General features: G+C 37.1%; 1 protein-coding gene across 3 annotated transcripts in view; it reads right to left on the reverse strand.

The window, feature by feature from the left end:
• TENM2 (teneurin transmembrane protein 2) overlaps positions 1-22,833 on the reverse strand; it is a 1,449,326-nt gene that overhangs the window by 515,195 nt on the left and 911,298 nt on the right. For all 3 annotated transcript variants that reach the window (XM_074604292.1, XM_074604293.1, XM_074604291.1), the window contains one exon: positions 2,660-2,950. In XM_074604292.1, coding sequence (XP_074460393.1) covers positions 2,660-2,885 — 226 coding nt within the window. In that variant the 5' untranslated portion in view covers positions 2,886-2,950. The remainder of the gene's footprint in view (positions 1-2,659; positions 2,951-22,833) is intronic.

The following is a 22,833-nucleotide window of genomic DNA, read 5'->3' on the forward strand; positions in this document are numbered from 1 at the left end:
AGTTAGAACAGGAGGACAATAAGATACTAAAGCAAATCAAGAAGATCTGTTTCAGACTTCTGAGCTCTGAATAGAGTTTTTGTTATTAGCATTTCACTGTTGAACCGTCATAAACAAAAATGGAAGTAGTACAACTTGATCTTATGCTTAACAGATTTTCGAAACTGAGTAACGTACGATCAGGCAGCAGCTAAAAACAACTGCTTGGAGCAGTTCCAGTGCCATGGTTAAACCAGATACTTTTCAGTAAGTCAATTACATATAGCTTTACTAACAGAAGAGACAAAATATTGAGGAAAATATCTACAATTGCTTAAAAAAAAGTCAAGCTTTTTTATAATAGAAGAATAAAAAATTCTCTAAAGACTATTTATTTTAAGCATGTTTATTTCCTACAGAATTTAATCCCATCAAAACACCCACTCAAATTTAGAATAAATTTACATGTATAAATTCCTAGATGTCTGCAGCTGGGAAACGCATGCGTAAGATGTAATGAACGGTATTTCCTACCATTTGAACGACACTTTTATCCATATAGCATTCATGTAGAAAGTAAGAATGTGTAGAAATCTAAAACTACATCTACTTGTCCCATTATCTCAGACTTCATGTCAGTAGAGGAACTGTACAATCAGAAAGACACTGAGCTTCCAAATACGGAGAATCATCAGCCAGACTTATTTTCTAAAGAAATTTTCTTTTTAAACTTAACAAAAGCAGCAAAATAAGGAGTTAATGTTCATATTATTTAACAAAAAAAAAACCCCAAAACCTTACTTTCTCTCTCTAAAATAAACTTTATTCATCTAGATATAACAACACTAGCATGGGGAAAAAAAAAATAAAAATGAGCATTTCAATTCGGTTACCAACAATTTGCACTCCCCTTCATAAAGAGGGCAGATAAGAACACATTAAGAGCAGGAGGAGGATGAACAGTTGTCAAATCAGTAATCAAGAGAAATAGAACACCCTCATGAAATGCCAAATAATGACCTGGAAACTAAAATGAGGCACTTGAGCTGAAGCATCAATCACCCAGATAGGGAAAAGTAATATTTAGATGACTCCTGTACACAAAGGCTGAACAAACCACAGTGAAAATGGCTCCTATGATCTAGCCCCAGTTTGATGCGTTATCGCTGGGTAAATACCTATAAGCAAAGAAAGGCCCTACAAGAACAGAGATTACCTCAGAAAACAGAATGGGGTGTTTGACAGACCAAGCACACTGCAAACACTTCCAAATGTATGTACACAAATGCGAGAGAAACAAGGGATTAGACAAGGGTTTAATTAGTGATGCTAATTAATAGATATTTTGATTTAAAGGTGAAGACAGACACTGACTGCTGGCAGAATGCTTCAAATAAGTTGCATGACATGATATCAAGTATAAAAAAAGTGACCTTTCATTGAATGATCTCCACAGAAAGGCGTGATAACTTAGAATTGCTTGAGTCACAATATTAGAAATGTGTAGGAGAGAACCATCATACGTCACTAACAAGCAGAAACATAAAATAGTACAGTTTAGGCAATTAAAGATGTACTAGGTAATTTGCCTTCCCTTGAGAGGGCCATAAAGGGCTATACATTTACGCCTATACCTTGCTTGATATAAACCATATCTGATACTTCAACTGAAACTAAACCATGTTATTTATTTTAAAAACCGTATCTAATTGTTGACTGAGTGGCAATTTAATCAGGCTATTTGGTTAAGTTAAACAGCTGATTAGACACCGTCGCTATGAAGCAATGTTCACGAATGGTTTCAGCACACAGACTTATGATTTACTGAGATAAGTAAATAACTGAATGAGAGTAAAACTATGTGTGTGTACAGTGCAAAGGCAACTAAAAACATTCAGATTGATAAGTCACTGGACATAACAGGTATTTAAAGTGAGGAACATTTTATAAAAGAAGAGTTTACTTCACCTTGCTTACAAGTTCACACAGGTAGGTTATTTCAAATATTAGTTCTAGGATCTCAATGCTGTGATAACATATTATGGCCTATTATAAAAGTAATTAGATGGGTTTTCTCCTCCCAGTTTTTATGAGGTGAAGGGTAAGCAGTGACAAAATGAAGTCAGAGGAAAAAGCATTCCCGTTCCAACATTTCAATTACACAGCAGTTAAGAACAGGAAGGGAATTCTGAGGTACCTGGTTAATAATGAATCTACATTGGCCATATGGGGTCTTACCATAACAGTGTTTTAGTTATCTTTTCAATACAGGTACTCTGTTAGAGAATAACAAGTTTAGGTGAAAATGCCATTATTATTTCTAAAATGAACCTAGGAAGTGGAATACAACGTTTGCGTATTTGCCAGCCCTGAGATTCGTGACAAATACAACATCTGGTTAAGGGGCACTAGCGTTTCTGTTTATCCAACATTTTGAATGGTGGATCTTGGTTTGCCTCATTTACAAATAGTGAACTCCAACAGCATCAGAAACCTGAGAAGAGAAAGAACCTCCTAATTTAAGACAAAACAGTTGAAGTGATGGTAAAATGGCATCCATTCTCTTTCATTCTTGTTCTTTCGTCACAACTCCTTATAACTCTTGGTATACTTTAACAAGCAGAAGAGATTGTCTACCAAGGATTGCTGCAAAATAAACAAGTTCTGACTTTAAACATACCTTGTCTTGGAAACTCATCTGACTCCCTGTGAACCAGGTCAGAAACTCGATTTCCATAGTGCATCCTGGTGTCATGATCATACGCCTTCAGTGTCTCACTGGAGCTGTAAGACTTCTGAGTTGGCACTCTGCAGTCTTCGCTGTCCAGTGAAGAGCTTGTATAGCGACATTCCTTTCCACACCGGCCCCTCGTCAGAGAACGGTGTCTTCTATCTTTTATATCCATTGTTCTGAGTCAGGGAGGACGTCTTCAGAAAAGCCACTCTTCTATTTGGGGTCAGTCACTGTCACCTAAAAACAGGAAAAGATAACAAAAGAGTGAGCGATATTGCTACTACATTTTGGTTTATTCTACTTCTCCTGACTTATCCTTGAAGAAGAATGTCGCACAGATCGAGAAGAAAGAGAAAAGCCACATGATCCATCCTTAGAAATTGAAATAATTGACCTGAATGGGCGGGGGGGAAGAAAATCAAATGCTGTAAGAGAATTGCATTCTATCTAAATTATCATCTCATTGAAGAGTTTAAAAAATAATGATAAAACAAAAACACTGTTAATCTTTTGATTTTGAATGAGCACTGATAACAACACGGAACCGACAGAATAATATTTGTTCCCATTATGCAATAGTATAAAGAAAAGCAGAATCCAACCAGCTTTAATTATCTCCATTCTTCCTGCAGGAGGGCTTGCAATTAAGAATGAAGCATGCAGGAGAGTTGCACAGAGGAGATTATTCCTCTTCAGCATTAATGCATTACAAAGGTGTACATTATCCTGTAACAATGTGTTCGCAAGCAGCAGCAACTGATTTTATTGCCCCTAGATAACATAATCCAAGGCCCTGTTCTCAACAAAAGGTTGGACGAGGTATCTCCAGAGGTCCTTTCCAGCCTCGACACTACTGCCTTTTTATTATTCTTTGAGCACGCTGTGGGAATTGGCTGCTCTTGTGCCCCACAGAACATGACTAGATGCTCTTCACAGTCCCTCAAGATGACTGGTTTATCCATCTCAGCAGTTGGAGCTCTTAAAAATTGTGTAAATATCTTCTTGCTCATTGGACCCGAAAGAGATAGATTCTTACAGTCTACTTAATTAGGACACCCTTACTGTGGCATATATACTTTAACATATGCCTAGTTAGCATGCATAAACTGCAAAATGAAAGATACCATAGAAAGCAAGAAGTGCACAAAGCATGAGCACCCTGACCACTGGGGTACTAATTATTTTGAGTTGGTATTTGTAGCTATGCCTTTCTCTCATGGCAGCCTATGCCCAGGTCCGTACTAGTGCTGAGAAATCCTCATGTCAAAACTTTTTGCTGTAAATGAAATCTTCCCCCACAAAAAATACCCAGATTTGCTAACAAGCAAAAATTGGAACAAAACCTCTGCTTTTCTATACACGGCTAAGGAGGTGAAGAAACGGCCTTGGCAAATTTAGCTGGAATAGTCGAAGACATTTTCTTTCCCATTGTCCCCTTTCAGTTGAGGTGCCTACTGGAGAGCCCACCCAGCAGAACAGGACCAGGTCCTGCACGCCACCTACACCCAGTCCCAGGCCAGAGTCTTCACTTAAACTACCAAAGCCCTTCAGCAGGACAATTCCTTCTGCCCCAAGGTAACAAACCCCAGGGAAAGACAACAAAAAAAACCTGATGGCAGTCATGTCTTTCATTGTTGTAATAGTTTGCACCCACAGGACTAGAAGTCCTAACACTGGCATAACTATTGGCTACATCATGGCTTTTTGCCTGGAACAGTTTATGTCCCTTAGAGAGAATACGTGTACTTGGCCAGAGGAGCTACTGAACTTAAGAAAAGGTTTCTTGGCTTCATTTAGACTCTGACATTTAGACTTCTTGTCTGTTTTTTTTTTTTTTTCTTTCTGTATTTTAAAGAAGAAAGTTAGGTAACGAGGAGAAACAGCTGCTTTAAGCCACCCACAGGTACTTGGCAATCTGTGAGCAGTAAAACGTGTAAACATGCTTACTTTTTTCTCCTTTTTCTCTTATTTTTAACTATGATGGTACATTTGAGAGGGGAAAAAAAACCCCACAAAAAAACACAACACACAGAGAAAAGCCAACACATAATCAGAAGACATTCAGCACTTAGAACTAGGAGGGCGAGTTTTAGAATTTTATATTAAAGAGAAAGGAAGACTCAATATACGCTCCTGTTTCTTGCTTCTCTGAACGCGTAGCAGCTAAACTGACTTCTCTAGATCTGAATTACTCAGCTCAATTCTTTGGTCTTGTAATATTTATTAAACTGTACAGCATGTTAACTGTAAAGCATGTTAACACTGGTGTCACAAACACTTGCTTGAAGTTTGCGGACATATATGATTGTTTAGACTAACAATGCCTGTCTCTCTGATACCAGTTCAATACCATCTCATCAAATTCAGATATCAACATATGACAATTATAAAACACAGAAACAGATGAACACAGTACAGTATTGAGTAAAAACTGCCAATTACTCTCTAGATGTCTTCATGCTACTGTTCAATACAAAAGCCTATTATTCCTTATAAAGGTATTGTCTATCAGTTCAGAAAAACAAACAGCTTTTTGTTTTTATGATTGCTAAACTTTAAGCTGTCTGGCCTGATTTCCATTTTTCCTGAAAGAACATTTAATTCCTTGTTATTATAGTTAAAAGAAGGATTTATTACATCTGAGATAGAACTGAGTATTTCCATGATATTAGCTTATTAAGGCATCTTCTCAGGCAGACAAGGTTTTTTGAAATTGTTCCCCCAATAAACATTCTTTTGTAGAGTTTTGTGCAATTAACCTGCAAATGCAAAAACAAAAGGAAATGGTAAGACAATGCCCTACTGTTGATAATGCCCTGAAATATTCCCCACTGTCCTGTGCAGAATGCAAGGTGCAACGCCTGCACTGTTGTTACCATGACAAGTCCAACAGGTTAACACAGGAAAATAAATGTAGAAATATGATAAATATGTCCAAACAGCTTTACTCTGACCTTTCTTAAGGAAAATCTTGTTACAAGACTCAGACATCACAATAATTTGGTGAATAACTTGGTCTTTGTAATACTGTACTATTAAAAATTTCTTGAACTTTTCTAAATTTTAAGAGATGCTTAAAAATATTGTAGATATTCTGAAAAACATTTTTATTGGAGCTTTCATTCCATTATACGTTCATATTTATTACAGTACTTCAGATTATTTTTTTCTGATTTTTTATTAATTGAGGACAAACCCCAAGCATCTGAGACCAAATACATCCACCTAAATGCAACAAGATATTCTCATAGATTCTTCTCTCGTCCTCATCTCTGCTTTGGGGATTTCTATGAACAAAACAGTCAGGCAAAAAGCAGTTCCATGGCATTGTTAACAAACCACTCAAAATCCTACAACGGTATCACCATACACCGCTTAAAATACAATGAAATGAAGTTGTAACTCCTAGAAAACTTGCTTCACAGTTTTCTCATACTCATCTTGAGTAGATGAAATACTGTTGCAATTGACTGCTAAACACCTTCCCTGATAGACAGTCAATCTTTACGTAATGTATTCCTGGCGAGATTCAATTTGAGTTTAAAATTCCTGATACTCATTGACTTGCCTGTCTCAAGGGCACTGTATGAATGGTTTATTTTGAGTAATTGACCTAAATACTAATTGATTTAATAACTTCTTTTGTTCAAAGGATTCCACTAAGATTGCTCATATTGACCCACTTATACTATGCAGTAGTACAACCACTAACAACTGACTTCAACTGTTTTTTCTCATCTATTATTGTTTTAGTTATCTATGAAGCACTAAGAGGACTCCCATCTAACTTTCTGTATCAGGTACTTATGGTTTGCAAAAGGGTTGGGCGAGTTTCAAAGGGGTACAGTCTCAGCTGCTGTAGACCTTCCACAGACAGCAAGTCCAAAGCAATAAGTGGGACATGCTGTATTTGCTGACGCACAGACATATATGACACGTGTCACAACTTACATGTGTCCAATAAACTTTGGACTCACTGTTCACACAATGTAGGACTTCTTGTGTTCATGCGCAGCAACTATTTACCTGGACACGACTACAGCAGTGGTAACAAGCGGGCAAGCACTAACTCTGGGGTAGTGCAAGGGCATTAAACCACTGTATGTCTGGGGGAGGCGGGGGGAAAAGGGGAGAGCAGGGAGGCAACAGGAGAAGTGAGGAGCTGAGAAGTGAAAACCAGTTTTTTGTTTAGGGGTTTTAAAAAAAAAAATAAAATTGACCACTTCTTTTTGTGTTAGCAAAGTCAAATCAATAGGAGGTATGGAGGGAGGACTCAAAGTGAATTTTAATGGCTTAGCAAAGCCTACGCCAGAACTCTTTAAAACTGAAGTTGCTTCATACGCTGATGTTACTTAAGTTATGTGCTTGCTTCTTGCGTTTTCTAATGATCCCTTCTACTGTTAACGCATACACGGCCATTAGAACTGCCACTCACAACAGAGAGAGTGCAGTAATCACTTGGAAGTTCAAGAGAAAACAAAGCACTTCACATTTACTTTGTGCCCCTAAATAACCTAGCACAACTAGATCAAAACATTACAGTAGTGCTTACAATATTAGAAACGGTCTTTTTTTTTTTTTTAAAGAAGTAGTACACTATGTACCAAACTGTTCATTAAAAAACAGGTCTCTTAAAAGCCTGTACTTCTTTTCATCATCAACACAATTGGAAATAAGCTTGTGATTTAGAGATTCAAATGCTGTTCATTATTTTATGCAAAGACTGTTTTTGAAATGAGAAAATTAAATAATTCAGCTTTGGCACAGTACAAGTTTTCAGGGAATAAATAAAAGGGATATTTAACTACTGTATTTTTTGCTGATTTTAAAATTAGTGAAAAACTACATCTACACTTCTACATCACCTCTGTTGTTTAAAAAAGGCAATAAATAAAATGCAATTTTTTAAATAAATACTACTACAGTATGTACACTTTGTTACATGAAATAATTTTGATGACAAGTATCCTGGTTGTAATTTGGGCCAAAAAAACAAAGTATGTAACACCAAACAGAATGTCCAAATAATGTAACCTCATTTTCCATCGATGAGCCTTTCTTCTGATTTTTCATATTCTTTTTTTTCTCTCCAAATACTGAATTTTCCTTTTAGCATAGCTACTCTATGTACTGCATTGAAAATTACATGTATTTAGCATGACACGTGAAACAGCTATTTCAGAACGGTTTTGATGAATGGGTTAAGTTTAAGTAATAGAAGACATACAGTGCTTATAGGCATTCTGTGTTGAGCTTTATGCAGAGAAAACCAGCTTTTTTTTCTTTTTTTTTTTCCTTTTAGTAAAGAAAAGCTACAGGAACTATTTTCAGACTAAGGGCAGTCAACATTGTAAACACAATAACAGAATCAAACACTGTGCCAAATATTTATATTCTACATGTATCTTTATCTACTTAAATATACATATTTTTATTTCCAGACTATCTTCTGAGATTTCGGTACTCCAGAAACTTCTTACAAATCCCAGAACTGTTTAAATCTATTATGAAAATAACATCCCATTAAGAAAATAACATGCCATCAAGAACTGATGAAAAGCCTGGGAGCTATGAGACAGCCTTCTAACAATCTTAGTCTCACATCATTCACTGACTGCAAAGGATTAACCCCTTATTTTCCACTGAGGGTTGGGCAGTGAGGGTTGATAGATGTAAGCGCATCCTCTTCTCTGTACTGAGAGGCTTCAGAATCGCAGTTGTCACTGAGGAAAAATGGGGAGTTTCTTTCGTAAAGGTACTTTATGTCAGTGAAAAAAGCAGCTAGACAAACTTGGATACAAATTCCTAAATGTTATTAAATGTGGCTTCTAGTGGACGAACTTCATGAGCTGCGGTTCACCACACATTCGTAAGTTGTACCAGTGAAATTTCACTATTACCTAAGCATCTGGCAGCATTCAAGGACTGAGGCAGTGTGACACATACGAACCAGACAATTCTTCACTTTCATTTCATCTGCTATGAAACGTGTGCTTTTCTGAGAACAACCTGAGAAATAGCAAGCTTGACAAACACATGTGATAGGTTCCAGAGCAGAGCAGGAAGAAAAACATCGGCCTTTAAGCCTTCATCACCCAAAACTAATTTAGTGCCTCGATTAGGTCACACAGTACATTTCCATGATTTTTCTTGAAAAGTTATTTTAAACTCACTAAAATATTACTTGCATCCTACATATTTCAGTAGCTCGTCATTGAAAGAGTATGGCAACTATTGTGTTGATTCCCATCCTAGATGTTACACCAGCCATTAGAAAGAGATTGCGTCATACAGACACAGGAAGATGTGCGTGTTTTGTAAAAATACGTGACATGAGCAATGAAAAAAGTACAGGCATTTGCAAATAGCAAAAAGTTTAACTCATTTTTCAGAGAAGGGCTTATAACCCGCCCAAATTAGTACTAAGCACAACATGTAAGTTATAAAGTGATGCTCAAGTGAAATCTACTTTTTGTCCTAGATACACAGAGGTAAAGCAGTAAGAAAAGAGTTTGAAGGAGAAGTAAAGAAAGGAAAGCGACAGAACAAAAATTTTTCTGTGTCCTGGAGTTTCTCAGCAAAGTTTTTAAGTTTTATCTCTTGGAGAGTGTTTTTCCTTCTTTTCTGAATGAGGTATTAATTCCCCCCCGCCCAATTCCAAACACCGCCCAAATAAAAGAAGCAGAGGTTTTACTCCAGGATAATATATTTCCAACTCAAAGCTATTTACAAATATTCATTAGGCTTTAGGGCAGCCACAACAGCTAAATCTTTATTATTCTTATTCTACAGAAAAAGTTAACACCGAAGGAGTAAGTGTCCCACCTGAGGTCATACAACAAGTTTCCTGCACACTAGGAGCCCGAGTTCCAGTTCCTGGTTTCCTGCTCACAGTACAATTGTTATCTACTTCCATCATTCTACGCAGTCAGATAAAAAAAAAAAAGAATCAATTCACCACAGAACAATACAACAAGCCAACTTCTCAACTAATACAATTACTTAAAATTAGTATAGCTGAACAAGTTCACAAAATGGATTTAAAGATCAGATACAAACTGGCCACTTCAAAAGACTACATTTGCTAAAAATAATTGCCTGAAGAACTTTATTAGTCTTCTACTGCCTAGAAAGAACAAACAATACTATTATCTACTGCTAAAATGCCGTTAATGAAGAAAGGTAGAATAATTTATCACTGCATAATTAACACAATGCAGCTAAGCATGCTTTAACAATTCTGTATAATAGTTTCCTATCACTAGAGAATACTTTTGAATCAGGAAATAATTGTCTAAATAATTTTTCATTAAGTCTTTGATCAAACTGATCAACACTTATAGAAGTAAGATAGATCTAAATGCCCACGCAATGATTGACAACTTGCTTTACTTAATTGTCCATTGGTGATGTTCTTTTTTCCTTCTAGTCTTAGAGTAGAATACTGACGTTAATTAAGTTAATGGGATTTTTAACCTTATTAGCAATGGAGCCAAGACACCAAGCTGGTTGGAGCACAAGTTATGCTCCAGCCATTCCACCTCTCTCTTGCTTTCACCAACACTTAGTCATTAGTTCATTTAATTTTCTACCAGCATTTTCCAGTGTTCTGTCCTCTTGCCAGGCTCCTCTGTCTTTCTGTTTTCTCAAAAACCTTATTTATCCCCATAGTTTCCGTTATGCTGTTCATTTCCACAAGCCTTTTCCTTCACACCCAGGCTAATCCATCAGCTGTCTCTGAGAACTCCTGGGCACCATGCTTTCAAATGAGACTCAAGAGTTTTGATTTTAAACATATGACTGTGCTATAAAGTTAGAGAAATGTAACTGACATAAAAGGGCTTGTACTTTTCTTGCATCCAAGCAGGTCCAATGCCAAGAATTTTAAGACAGTTCCTTCCTAATTCTTCTCCACTTCCTTATGTTAAAACATTCTGTAATTCCAGACCTCTTGGGCCCCTTCATTCCTGCTGGCAATAGCAGAAGCTGTACCATTGGGGAAAAGATCAGCCAAAAGAAAACCAGCAGGAACATACCTTTCATTTCTTGTTTACTCTTAATAGATGAATACACTGTTAAGGGTGAAGTTTTCCAGAATGCGAGATCAAGCAAAGCTCATGTGTACATTTCATCAGAGGATGCTACTCTAAGAAGATCATGTTGCTGAAGAGGTTTCTCAGCAATTTTCAAACCTCAACAAGACTATTCTCAGAACTCATCAAATGTAGTAATCATGCAAACAGTTATGAGTTTAGGTACTTTACTTATCATTTCAGTTGAGAACACCACCTGCTTTTGACTCTAAATTTACCTCAGTCCCTCTCATTCTGTCCAAGAAACATTCCCCTTCCTTCTTTAAAGCTTCCATGAAACCTCTCCTACCTCAAAATGATACTAGCAATTTTCACATGCTCATTAACAAGATGCTTTAATATGCTTTCTCCCTGCTAGCAGGGTCAACCTATGAAAATATTCTTGGAAGGCGGCTTTACTAGAGACCATTTTTAAGATTGTACAAACTTACCATGATACTAAAATGCAATGATTTTTAAAATGCCTAATAGTATTTAGTAGAATTTCAATAAAGACAGCTATTCCCAATTACACAAGTAAATAACCCACTGATACTAAGCTCTGATACTTCCCTGGGATGGATGGGAGGGTGAAGGGGGGGAAGAAAAAAAAAAAAAAAAAGGAAAAAACTGAGTACTTTTGTTTGTGTAAATTATTAACCCTAGTCCTTGGGAGTTCTCTGCTTTTGTAAACATAAGATTTTATCAGAAATAACAACTTCCTAAAGTGATCCTTTGTTTTAAAGGTTCAAGGTAAGCTAAGAAAAAGGGAAAAAAGAAACATGAACGGAAGACAACAGAACACCATGTTAAGGCACAGGAAAGAGATGACATATCTCAACAGCTTCCATAAAAGTATTTTCTGAAACATTTTAAATTCTAGATCACCTCACACAGCGATGAAACTTTGCGTAATGAAGTAAGAATGCTGCGCTATAAGTTTCTCAGCTAACAACTACACCTCAAGTGTTGTTCCGTCTTTCAATCAAGGAGAATGAATTGCTTTATAAAAATTAATTAAACCTCAAAGCAATGGATAAAATGAATACAATTACTATACAACATGACCAGCTGTAACTTAACATGTCTGAAGTGAACTTCCAGCGTCCACACAGCAAGGGGTTGGTAGGGACCGAATTGAGGTCCTGTCACCCTGAAAGCTGGCCCACCCAAACCTGCAGTGCAAGGTTTGCTTGCATATTACCATAGCAGAAGACAACACAAAGGGTTATCTTGATTAATGGAAATCTTTTTAGTAACTGAAGTCAAGAAAAATACCCTTCTAGGAAATCAACTGGTCCAAGGCCACATGGAGCAGCAAATACCTCATACTATTGCACAATCACTGTGCAGACATTACTACATCCCCTGTTCCATCTCCAAATCATGAAGAAAAAGGCCACATTGCTCTGAAGGAAAAATCACTCCAGAGAAAAGGCCATATGCTTCAAGACATGTTAGCTACCTAGTCATCTAAGACACTACATGTAATCCAATGTATACTCTCACACTGCAACTTCCTTCCGCAGACGTCTTGGATGGGACCATCATTTTGCCTACTATAGTCTATCTGTGGGTGTCTCCAAAGAAAGCTTGGCATTTGCTGGTGGATAAGAGGTTTCCTCTGTGTCATTTTGTCAGCAGTCACTGCTCACGTGGCTGAGTTGTCAGAAGCAAGCCCATCCTGGCTCCTCAGCTGCCACAATTCTCAATCCGGTATTTGATCTTCATCCAACACCTACCAGGAGGTGCCTCAAGGCACCTGGAGACAGCAAGGTCTTAAGCTGTACCAGCACAGAACACGGGAGCTCACACAGGGATATTCTCAGATAAGCTACTGCATGAGAAATGCAACCAAGCATCTCCTACTCCCCATGCAAGTTTTAGAATGCAAGGACAGTCACAAGGAAGTAACTAGTTAAAAAACACTCTCAAAACCGCAAGAAATCTTTATAAAATTCGTTTTGTCCTTTCTTTCCATTGCCATTTCACAGAACAATAACAAAGCTGCAATGTCTAATTTCTTCTCAAGACTAAGCTCACTGCATTAAAGCCAGCCCCCACAATTTTGCCATCTGGTGCCTAGATTGCCGTGTATCCAGAACAGAGATGCCTACATTCTTCAACTGCCACGGTCTAACTTTCCAGGCAAAAGGATCAGCATCTTGTGACAAGGATAAAGATTAAACCTAAGGGAACCTGGCAAGAAAGATTTAAAATAAATTTAAACCAAATGTTATTTCACCTACCATATTGAGCTGTACCACTGACTCTTGCAAAATAAAATTTATTACATCAATGAAGATACTTCGTTTAAACTAAGTATTTATTGTATCTGTACAGCTATACGGACATCCTGTTCTGCATCCACAGTACATGGAATTGAAAAGACTTTAAAATAGCTATTGAAATTACTTATTCTCTAAAGATATTGGAATTGATAAAATTTATAGCTTTGTTTTTCAAAACAAAACTTAGTTGATTCTCCTACTAAGGATTAGATGTTATGTACTGAGAAGAAAAATAAAGAATGCAGTTTAACAAAAATTACGTTATAAAACTAGAATTCTCTACAGTCATAACCAACTTGTTAAACATAGTTAAACATAGGCCTTTGAACGCTCTCTTTTTTTGCCAACCTGTATTATCTACCTAGGTAAACGATTTCTTAATATTATTATTTTTAGCAGTACTTTACAGATGGCAACAGTATTGCATCGAGTTCTGTTCCCCCCACAAAACAAGAAAGATGTTCATGAACTGGATCAAGTCCAGGGAAGGCTGCCAGAGTCTCAAGAGACTGGAGCATGTGATCTGCGTGGAGAAATGAAGGAACTGGGCTTGTTTTACCTGACAAAAAGATGGCTAAGCAATGGCTAATAATGGGCCTCCCCTGGAAGAGGGAGCCAGGGAGGGGAACCAAAGGCGAGGGAGAAACCATAGGCACAAACCGAAGCACAGGAAGTTCTGATCGGAAATGAGCTGAGCTTACAGCCTTAAAAATCAGCGCCTTTTCAATTAGAACATTCATCTAAGCTTGCAGGTTTAAAGCTGAGTTTAAAGCTTCAATAGCACAATAAGGCAGTGGCTACATTACATCTGCACACATACAGCAGATTGCAGAGGGCCAGCAAACATCACTGCAGTGGGGTCCTTGCTACACAGTCATGCTGGTGACAGAACAAAAGCAAGTCACGCAGAAATGGTGTGCCAGAGAAAGCAGAATGGGCTTTGTTGCTTCTTCACTTTCACAATACAGATCACCTGAGGGAACAGAAAACGCCCAAAATGTAGTTCTAGAGTGAAGAAAATCCATAGGGACCAAAAGCACAGTTTAACAAAAGTAACAAGCACAAGCTCCATCATAATTCCCAAGACACTCCGCAAGCTCATACATTTCCAAACATGTCATTTGACAGCGCTGACTTTCAAACAGTCCCTTAAAAATATGAAAATAACCCCAAAAGAAAACAACTCTGCCATATGCTATAATGACACTACAATAAATGTAAAGAAAACAACACATGAGAAGGAATTGTAACCTCTAACACCCGAGTCCAGCACGCCACCAGTCACAGCCACATCCCCATGTCATGTAAATCAACGCAGACACATTCTTTTTCCACTGAGGATTTTGTCTTTTGTTTGGCGGCCCAGCAAGCATGGCATCCACCTGTGCCTATCCTACAGATATGTAGCAAATGACCAACTTTAGATCTGTGTATGTGCGCAATACTGAGATATAGGGTGCATTATTCTATCTGAAAACCTACAGATTGCCATAAAACCGAAAAAAAAAAAATCAAAAGCTGAAGTTGTTATAGCGATTTACGTACCAAGTCCTCCCATTTCTATTTCCACTGCAGAATATGGCACAGATAGTAGGTATGAACCCATGACTCCAGAGAAGTCAATGGTGTTTTATCTTTCTGTATAATCCCACCTGCCAAACTGCCAAAGGCTTGTTATTTTTAGTCAATATACTGGGATGGTGGGGGGCTAACAATTCCTCTCTGCTGTATTTAATTCAAAGCAGAGGCAATTCTCTGTGCATGGAGAACACAAGCTACTAGGCCTGGATATACAGACGGAACAGCTATATAACCGCATCCCTGGGATTAGTATAGGAAAGGTTTGGTCCCCCAGGACCATCACAGGTGTCCTGGTGAACCAGGAAGGAGTCTATCCATTGCTACCAGAGTTATTTTTTAGTTATTGTCAGAGGAAGAACTGTTGTCCTCTGAGTAGGCCAGAAAACCATTTTAAATTTTCTGTGGTTTTTTTGTTTATTTTATTTTACAGGTTTTACACACCACACAGTCTTATTCTTGAGGAAACCCAAAAGAATTGGAACTGATCTCTAGAGAGAGCGTCACCTATGGTAACTGCATCAAAGAGTTGTGATTTCTTAGTGTAAAAAGCAAACAAACTAACTAAATACTCAACCTTTTCCCCAGCATCTTCACTTTCCTACAAGTGCTTCAAAGAGCTGCAGACCATCTGTGGAGGATTAGGGACCATTTCTGCCAGCAGAAATTGTGAAGGAAGGAATACCTCGATACAGTACGTGAACTAGTGTTGGTAGTTCTTGAGATGTGCAGGGTCAATAAAGTATCCTAATTAACCATCCTTTGTAACTTGCTTTTTTTGCAGTTATCTCTGAGATGAGTTGCCACCGTCATTGACTGGTCCCTAATTTCAAGCAATATATTTCTATGTTCATGAAATTTGATCACCCAGACACCACTTCTGGCTTAATGGTAGTCACACATGCACCTCAACCCCTTGGACAAAGACTACAGTAAGTAACATCCTACTACATCTTTCACAAATGAATTAACTAACCCTCCACCCATTAAAGCATTTCTCCTCTTCACAAAGGAAAGCATTGCAGTCCCAAAATTTAATACATAAAGTTACTGAGGCAGAAAAGAGCAAATTCATGGAGCAACCCTGCTATTTAAAGCCTCCCTTAGCTTCAGTAGGTTTTTCTGCCTTACAGGCAGGGGGAGAAACAGTCTCCGATCTCTGTAACTCTCAGAGCAGGAAGGAAACTGGAAATAAACACTATAAATGCTTTATTATCCTGAACTGAAATCAATACACTATGAACAGTTTTAACCTAATTTACTAGGAATCAGAATTGGAATGGTATCTGACAAAGCTTTTCATATACATTAAGAGCCATCAAATTGTAAATTTAGGTCAATACTGAGACACACAATGACCTCCAGGTAAAACAATTCATATACCACTACCAATTTACTCAGTCGTCCAAATTACCTCAGTAATTTCTAACTTGCATGAAATCTTTTATGAATTATTAAAATAAAAAACAAAAAGCAAGACATAAAAGAAAAGAAATTTCTTTCTTGACGCCATTTTCAGTGGCATGCATATGTGACTCTATGAGAGCAATTCTGCACAGAGCGGTTGAGACTGTGACTACCAAGCCCCAGAGGCGCCAGATCCCTGAGCTCAGGCCAAGGCCAGGTAAGGTGGGTCCTCAGGTACTGACAAGAGAACACCAGGTACCTCAGAATTAAAGAGCTTCTTATAAAACCTATACACCTCATACTCCCCAAAACAGAGTCTCCTACCCAAAAAAGACCAGGATTAAAAACTGTATGTTTGAGTATTTCATAAGTGACATCTCTTACAGCACGACCGCAAGACAGAAATTGTTGAAGGACTCCAGACAACTCTAGTTCTGTCTTTGCAGTAACACAGAGTAACAGGTGACAGAGAAGACTGTATCTGAACGTAGTGCATTAGGCAGCATGAACACCTCCTTTCTTAGTAATGCAGACTGACTTCAGTCTAGAAAACCTGCTCCCTGAACCATACAGCCAACTTTCTACAGACAAGAGCTTTGTGCTTATACAAGCAGCTAGAATTTAAACGAGAAAAAGAAAACAAGTACTTGTTTAATCATATGCAATTAGATTAAAAAACAAACAAACTGAGAATCTGTGAATAAACCACTAAACTGGTTTCAATTCTAACACCATTAGAGATTGACTGTTTTTTTCAGCTACCATAAGAACAAAGACTTTCCACTTTGATCACTCAGCTCTCCCCTGTTTCATTCCCATTGCTTGAGGCAAGCTAAAGGAATGACAACTCCAGACCGAGCAAGCACACCAAGAGTTAACAGCTGAGAAGAGAAGCAACATAAATCAAGCTTCAGCAATTTAACAAGACTGTCCAACTCCACAATTTTGATTGAAAAGTAAGTTTCAGTCAAGATCTGATATACATACAAACTTACAAATTTCCTTGCTTGAATGTATGCATAGGGTATTTTTCCAAATAAATAAACAAGATATTTATTTACTTTGGCTGTAAGTCCCATACTTCGTTCTCATGAAAATATTGTCAAGAACAAAGCAGCCTGCATGAACGCTTGTTGCTTTATTATTTTTTTAACTGTTTAATTTTAAGCTTCAGGTCAACTTTCAGCCACGTTTTTTTGGGCATTTTTTGGTTGTTTTGTTTTGTTTTTTAAAGTAGTGTAATAGGACGGTCACACACTAAAATAATAAAATGCAAAAAAGAGCACAAGAAAAAGAAATACAATTCCCTAAGAGCAGCTTGCAGATCAGGTTTATCTCTTTGCAATTTAGAATTGGTGGTTATATTTATACATTACAAGATCTGCAGAGCAGAGACTCTACACCACGCAAATCTCAATGCCTAAGATTAAGGCAACTCCCCAAGAGACCTGTAGTAACCTAAACTGCAGCTGAATTTATGTAGGTAGAAAAACGTTTATTTGAAAGTAGTGAATTAAGCATAAAATAAAACTATTTATCTCATTCCCTATAAATATCTTCAATGAAATCTAGATATCTTGATGGAATCCTCGGTTTTCCAGTTGGATTGGCTTAAATTTTCAGAACTAATACTAGTTCTCAGAAATTCTAGCCTGAAGAAGCAAACTTTCCCCTCTATTTTGCAGAAGTGAAAAATGTTAGATATCTGCCTTTCTCTAAGTCATTTAGCCATCTGACATGTTTTTATATTCAGTATCAAAAACTTACATTAGGCTACTGGAATACTTTCCAATAATCAAGACTACAGAATTAGGAAATGTCCCATTTCGAAATTGAGTTTCAAGTGATAAGAATGAAACACAAATTGGTCCGTAGTTCCATGACTCCATTTAGACTGCACTAATATTAGCTCTGATACAGTGCAAGTGCATCAGCAGATGGATGGTCAGATCGGTGCTTCAAATGGCTATGATTTAAAAATTGTAATTCAACATGAAATTGTGACATATCAGCTAATTAAATTTTTTTAAAATTAAGAATAAAAATGCTTTTAAAAGTTATTTCTTTATATAGAGAGACTCATCCATACTTCCTAAGAATTCCAGAAATCAGATAAATCTAAGGCTAAGTCTACCGATCTCATAATTTATCAGAAGGACCAAAAGCATGTTTCCTTACCATTCCCAGTAAGAAGTTAACTTTGGAAACACAAGGTGTCATATCACGAAAATCACACATAATTTCTACTAAACCGTACACACATTAGATTAAAAATGCTGTGTTCAAGCTCCATAGTTAAACCAAACCTCTCTGACTCACGTTAGAGCCCTGTACAGTAATAAAAGACAGTAACATCAACGGAAAAAAGTATTCCAGGCAGCAGAGAATTTTGCTCTAGACCAGGGTGTCACAAAAAGCGAAACAAGTCACACCAAAAGTATCAAAAACAGATTTAATGGACAAGTAGGTACAAAATTTGTAGTGCAGCAGATAAAGTTAAAAAATAATAAAAATAAAATAATAAAAGGAAACCAATAAAGGCCAGAGCATGGTGCAGACATTTCTCAGCAGTACACTGATACTACATAAGATTTTCTTTTTCCTGTTTATAATCAGAACTTCATTAACATTCATTGGGTTTCAGCTACTTGATTTTGACCCATTTTTGCCTCTGCTTTTACAAACTAATTTTGACTGCTCCCCAAACCCATCTGCATTTCTGGAAATCCTACTCCTTCATTTCTCTTGGTTTCACAAATTCTAGGTGGAGTTACATTTGAAACAATCTACAATTCTCTTTATAAATGAATCCTGCGTGGGGCAACAGCACAGATTTGCAAAATTCAGCCATTCCTCATGTGCATTTCCAAAATCACTGAAAGTTAATGAGTTTCTACTGTGTATATTTATATGCAATTCTTTGAAGTAATAATTACTAGCCAGTAACAGTCACTTGGAGAAATGGGTTGATAAAAGAAAAATAACTAATATGTTACCCTGGTATCTGCATTACCATTCAATAATACTTGTAACTGTTGTCCCGGATCTAAAATGCACTAATAGACCAAACTCGAAATCCAACAAGTAATACTGACCAAAATTATGAATTTTTAAGTATGCCGAACATGCCTTAAAAAGTTAAGTCTAAAGACTTTTCCTCCCTGGAAGGTAAGATTTTTTTTTTTTTTTTTTTAACCGAGACTCAATTCCCCTTTGTCCCAAAATAAATAAGATTTCATGCACAATTGAGTTTATCTGCCTCAAATCGATAAAAGCATTAAATCGATCTTAAAAAAAATAACATATAGTTAACCGATCTGATTATTACTGCAAGTCTTGTAGGAACACAGATGTGCTGAATATGAAATTTACTGGTTGAAAGGTACTTTGGAAGGTTTTTAGGCATTACTCGAATGCTTTGAAAACATGTGCAGCCACTTACAAAAAGTACTGAGGTGCTTCACCCAAGTTTGAAAAGGCGTGCTTTTTCACAGCATTAGTTTTATAATGAGTCTTTTCAGGCAAATTTCAAAGAATGTATGGTTCACATACTTTAAACTGAATTCACTTATAATTCACTATTTGACAGCGCTAATGCTTAATTGTTTCTAAAGAGTCTACAAAGCAAAACATTTCTTTTCTTATTCAACAAACATTTAACTAAAATTATGTTTTGCTTTGTTTTCACACTAAGGATTGAATTAGACACTATAATAGAGAAAAGCAGCCTGTGCTAGTTAATGTGATTTTAATTATTGTAGTCGCAATTCTCCGTGTTTTGTATTAGAAAGAATTTAATAAGACCTAAATTTTGGAATATGGCATTAGTGTTGATAGAAGAGGCTTTCTTCCAACAAATTCTGTTTCATCATCCAAGCAATTCAAAGAATTACTGACAGGTGAGTTAACGCTAGCAGTGTGGAGGTTTGAATCCAAATATGGACACATCTGCATGTTTTCAAAAGCCTACAAAACCATAGGCATAGCTATTTTAAGCTGTAAGTGATGTTAATGAGAAGGACAAAGTTATTGTTTCTTTTTCAAGTTATAGAAATCTGATATTTTCTTATAACATATTCCAGAAGCTACTTTCTGTTTAATGGTCTAAGGTTAATAAACACTTTTCAAATAATGTCATAATCTACTGTGTAGATCTTCAGAGCCAGTTTTATCTCCTTCACACAAAGATAATGATAATTACGAGCTCTGCAGCTCCTATAAATCACTTCACCTCCACTGAGTTGATGGAGAGATGTTGATTTGCATCAGCTGAGAATTCTGCCAGTTTCTGCCCCCAAGCAGGGTTAGCATTGTCATTTTGGAAGCTCTTTTTCAATGAAAACGCCAAGTTGCATACCAGTAAAAGTTCTGATTTTGTCAAAAATACCTTTGCATTAAAATTTAAATACACCATTTAGAATTTCAGTCAACTCCTCACAATACGGAGTTACATATCGGCCGATTCCAAATGTCTGAGCAACAGCAGACAATAACATCTCAAGGTCACTGGACATGTATGCCATGTTCACACTATGCACATTTTAAAACCTAAGAAGTGGAGAGAAAACATATACTTGTCAGGAAAGAGATCTGTATCACACCCTGGTCTACAATTTTGTAAAAGGCCTCTCCATTTCTTAAACTTCAAATACATTTAAAACACAGCAAAGCAATGCTGTTATCCTACCATCAGCAACGGAAAGTTTGCCAAGTTCACTCTCTACAGGACATCGGTAGAGCACAGACAATTGAAATTTAAAATTAAGGCAGCTGGCAATTCTATCGAGATCTGAAACCTGCAGTTCTCACGCACTGGGCCTCCTCCCCTTCTCCCCCACACCTACTGCTACTTCCCAGTAAGTACCCGAGGAGGACAGAAGTGTTTCTGACAACAGGTCCGTCCCACACAGCATCCTGTTTGCAGCAGTGGCAGTAAGCAGAAATCCACGGAAAAAGGAGAGAGGATGTAGGTTTTATATGTTGAAATTCAGAGTCCTTTTACCTCAGGATTTACTCGAACTGATGTGAGGAAACTCAAGCTGAAAGTACTTTTCAGTCTCCTCTGGAGCCTATGTCAATTTTTTGCAGCCACGCTGTGTGTTGGCGTGAAGGCTCACAAGCCCAGGCTACCTGCTGTATGAAGAACCACTTTCATTCGTCCATTTAAACTCCAACTGGAACCCATATTTGGACTGAACATGCTTGCAAATGGCATGAACGTTATTTTTTAATAGAAAGTCTTCAAAAAGAAAAGAAGAAAGTTGAGAAGTCTTACATAATCTGGAAGGTTGGGCAAGATGACCTCCAGAGACCCCTTCCGACCTCAACCACTCTGTGATTCTGTGCTTTTTATCTCTAAAATCATATGTCCTTTTAAAAGACCATTAGGAAGACTTTTCACCAATTCCCTATGTACATAGATGATGAAGAGAAAAGGCAAAATAAGATGTAAGATTTGGACCCCAAACTTGTAGTATTTCATTACAAAACTTGAAATTAGTTGATTTAAGGTACTTCCAGGGAGACAAGGACCAACATGGAGGCAACTTGCTGAATATTCGCATGCAAGCTTTAGCTTAGTTTTCTTTTGAATCCAGAGGTTTTGCTCCTCATTTCCCTTTACACATGACACGCCCAAACATCCAAATGCCGAACACTCTTTTCTCATTATGGAACCTAAGAAGGTGGGAGAATAAATTCTGCAGACAGGACAGACAAAATGGGAAACTATATAGTAATTTGTAAAGGACTAATCAAATAGCATGTATCTTGTTCACTTCTGTAATCGCACATGTCGTGTATTTGGATATTTATTTATTTCTTTCTACAAGCAAATATTCTGGGTAGTCTTAGTAACAAACCTTCGTTATTATTTGATGGATGTTTAATCTGAATAGACAGAAAATACTCTCTTCAGATTATTTTCAGAATCAATGGGAGCCTTTAAAACCTCCCATAGACCTCCAAAAGCAATTATAGCAGAGGAGGTTTTCAGATTTACACCTGACTGAGATGGAAAGGTCTGTGTACATCAAATATTAAAAACAAACTCACTAAAAATAACCTCTAACTGAAGCACAGCCCCAGTGACAACTAACATTTTTTTCTTCCTCTCTCATTTTTGACCCTTGACATAGCAGTGTGAAAACAGTGAAAGTAAAGATGGAATATGTATCTATAGAATGACCTAAGATTTTGCAACTCTCAGGATGTTACCAGCGAAGGAAATGTACAGGCATGTATGTGGTCATTACCTTCACATTCTAGTTTCATTATTGCTTAAACAAGTAAAATTGACCAGAAAACTGAGCACAGTGCTAACTGAAATATAACCCTGCTACAAAATTTGTAATAAGGTATTTGATTTTAATACTAGAAAAAAATAAGACTATTCCTTATCTCCCCTAAAATATTTGTAAATTATGTCACAGATTAAGAGGTGGCCCTAGCTATCTGAGAACCACTTGATATTTGCTTTATGTTAGTAGGCATTCTCTTGAGTAGCTGTGCTTGAATATGTTATAAAGAATAAAAGGAAGCACTATTTAGCAGTGTTTCTAAAACCCTGAATAATTTCCATAATTTGTGACAGTCGGCAGATTTTGATAGTATCTCACATCGATTTTTATGTTTCAAGATGACAATCATTACACTATTATCCGCAGTTTGAGCAGTGGAACCTAACCTCCTAATTAGGATGAAAAACTGCTCCAATTGCAACCCCAGTAAGTCACAACAAGTCAATAATTTGAATAAGAATTAATTTTAAAAA

This window comes from Larus michahellis, chromosome 11 (genome assembly GCF_964199755.1).
Source record: "Larus michahellis chromosome 11, bLarMic1.1, whole genome shotgun sequence".
Lineage (NCBI taxonomy): Eukaryota > Metazoa > Chordata > Aves > Charadriiformes > Laridae > Larus > Larus michahellis.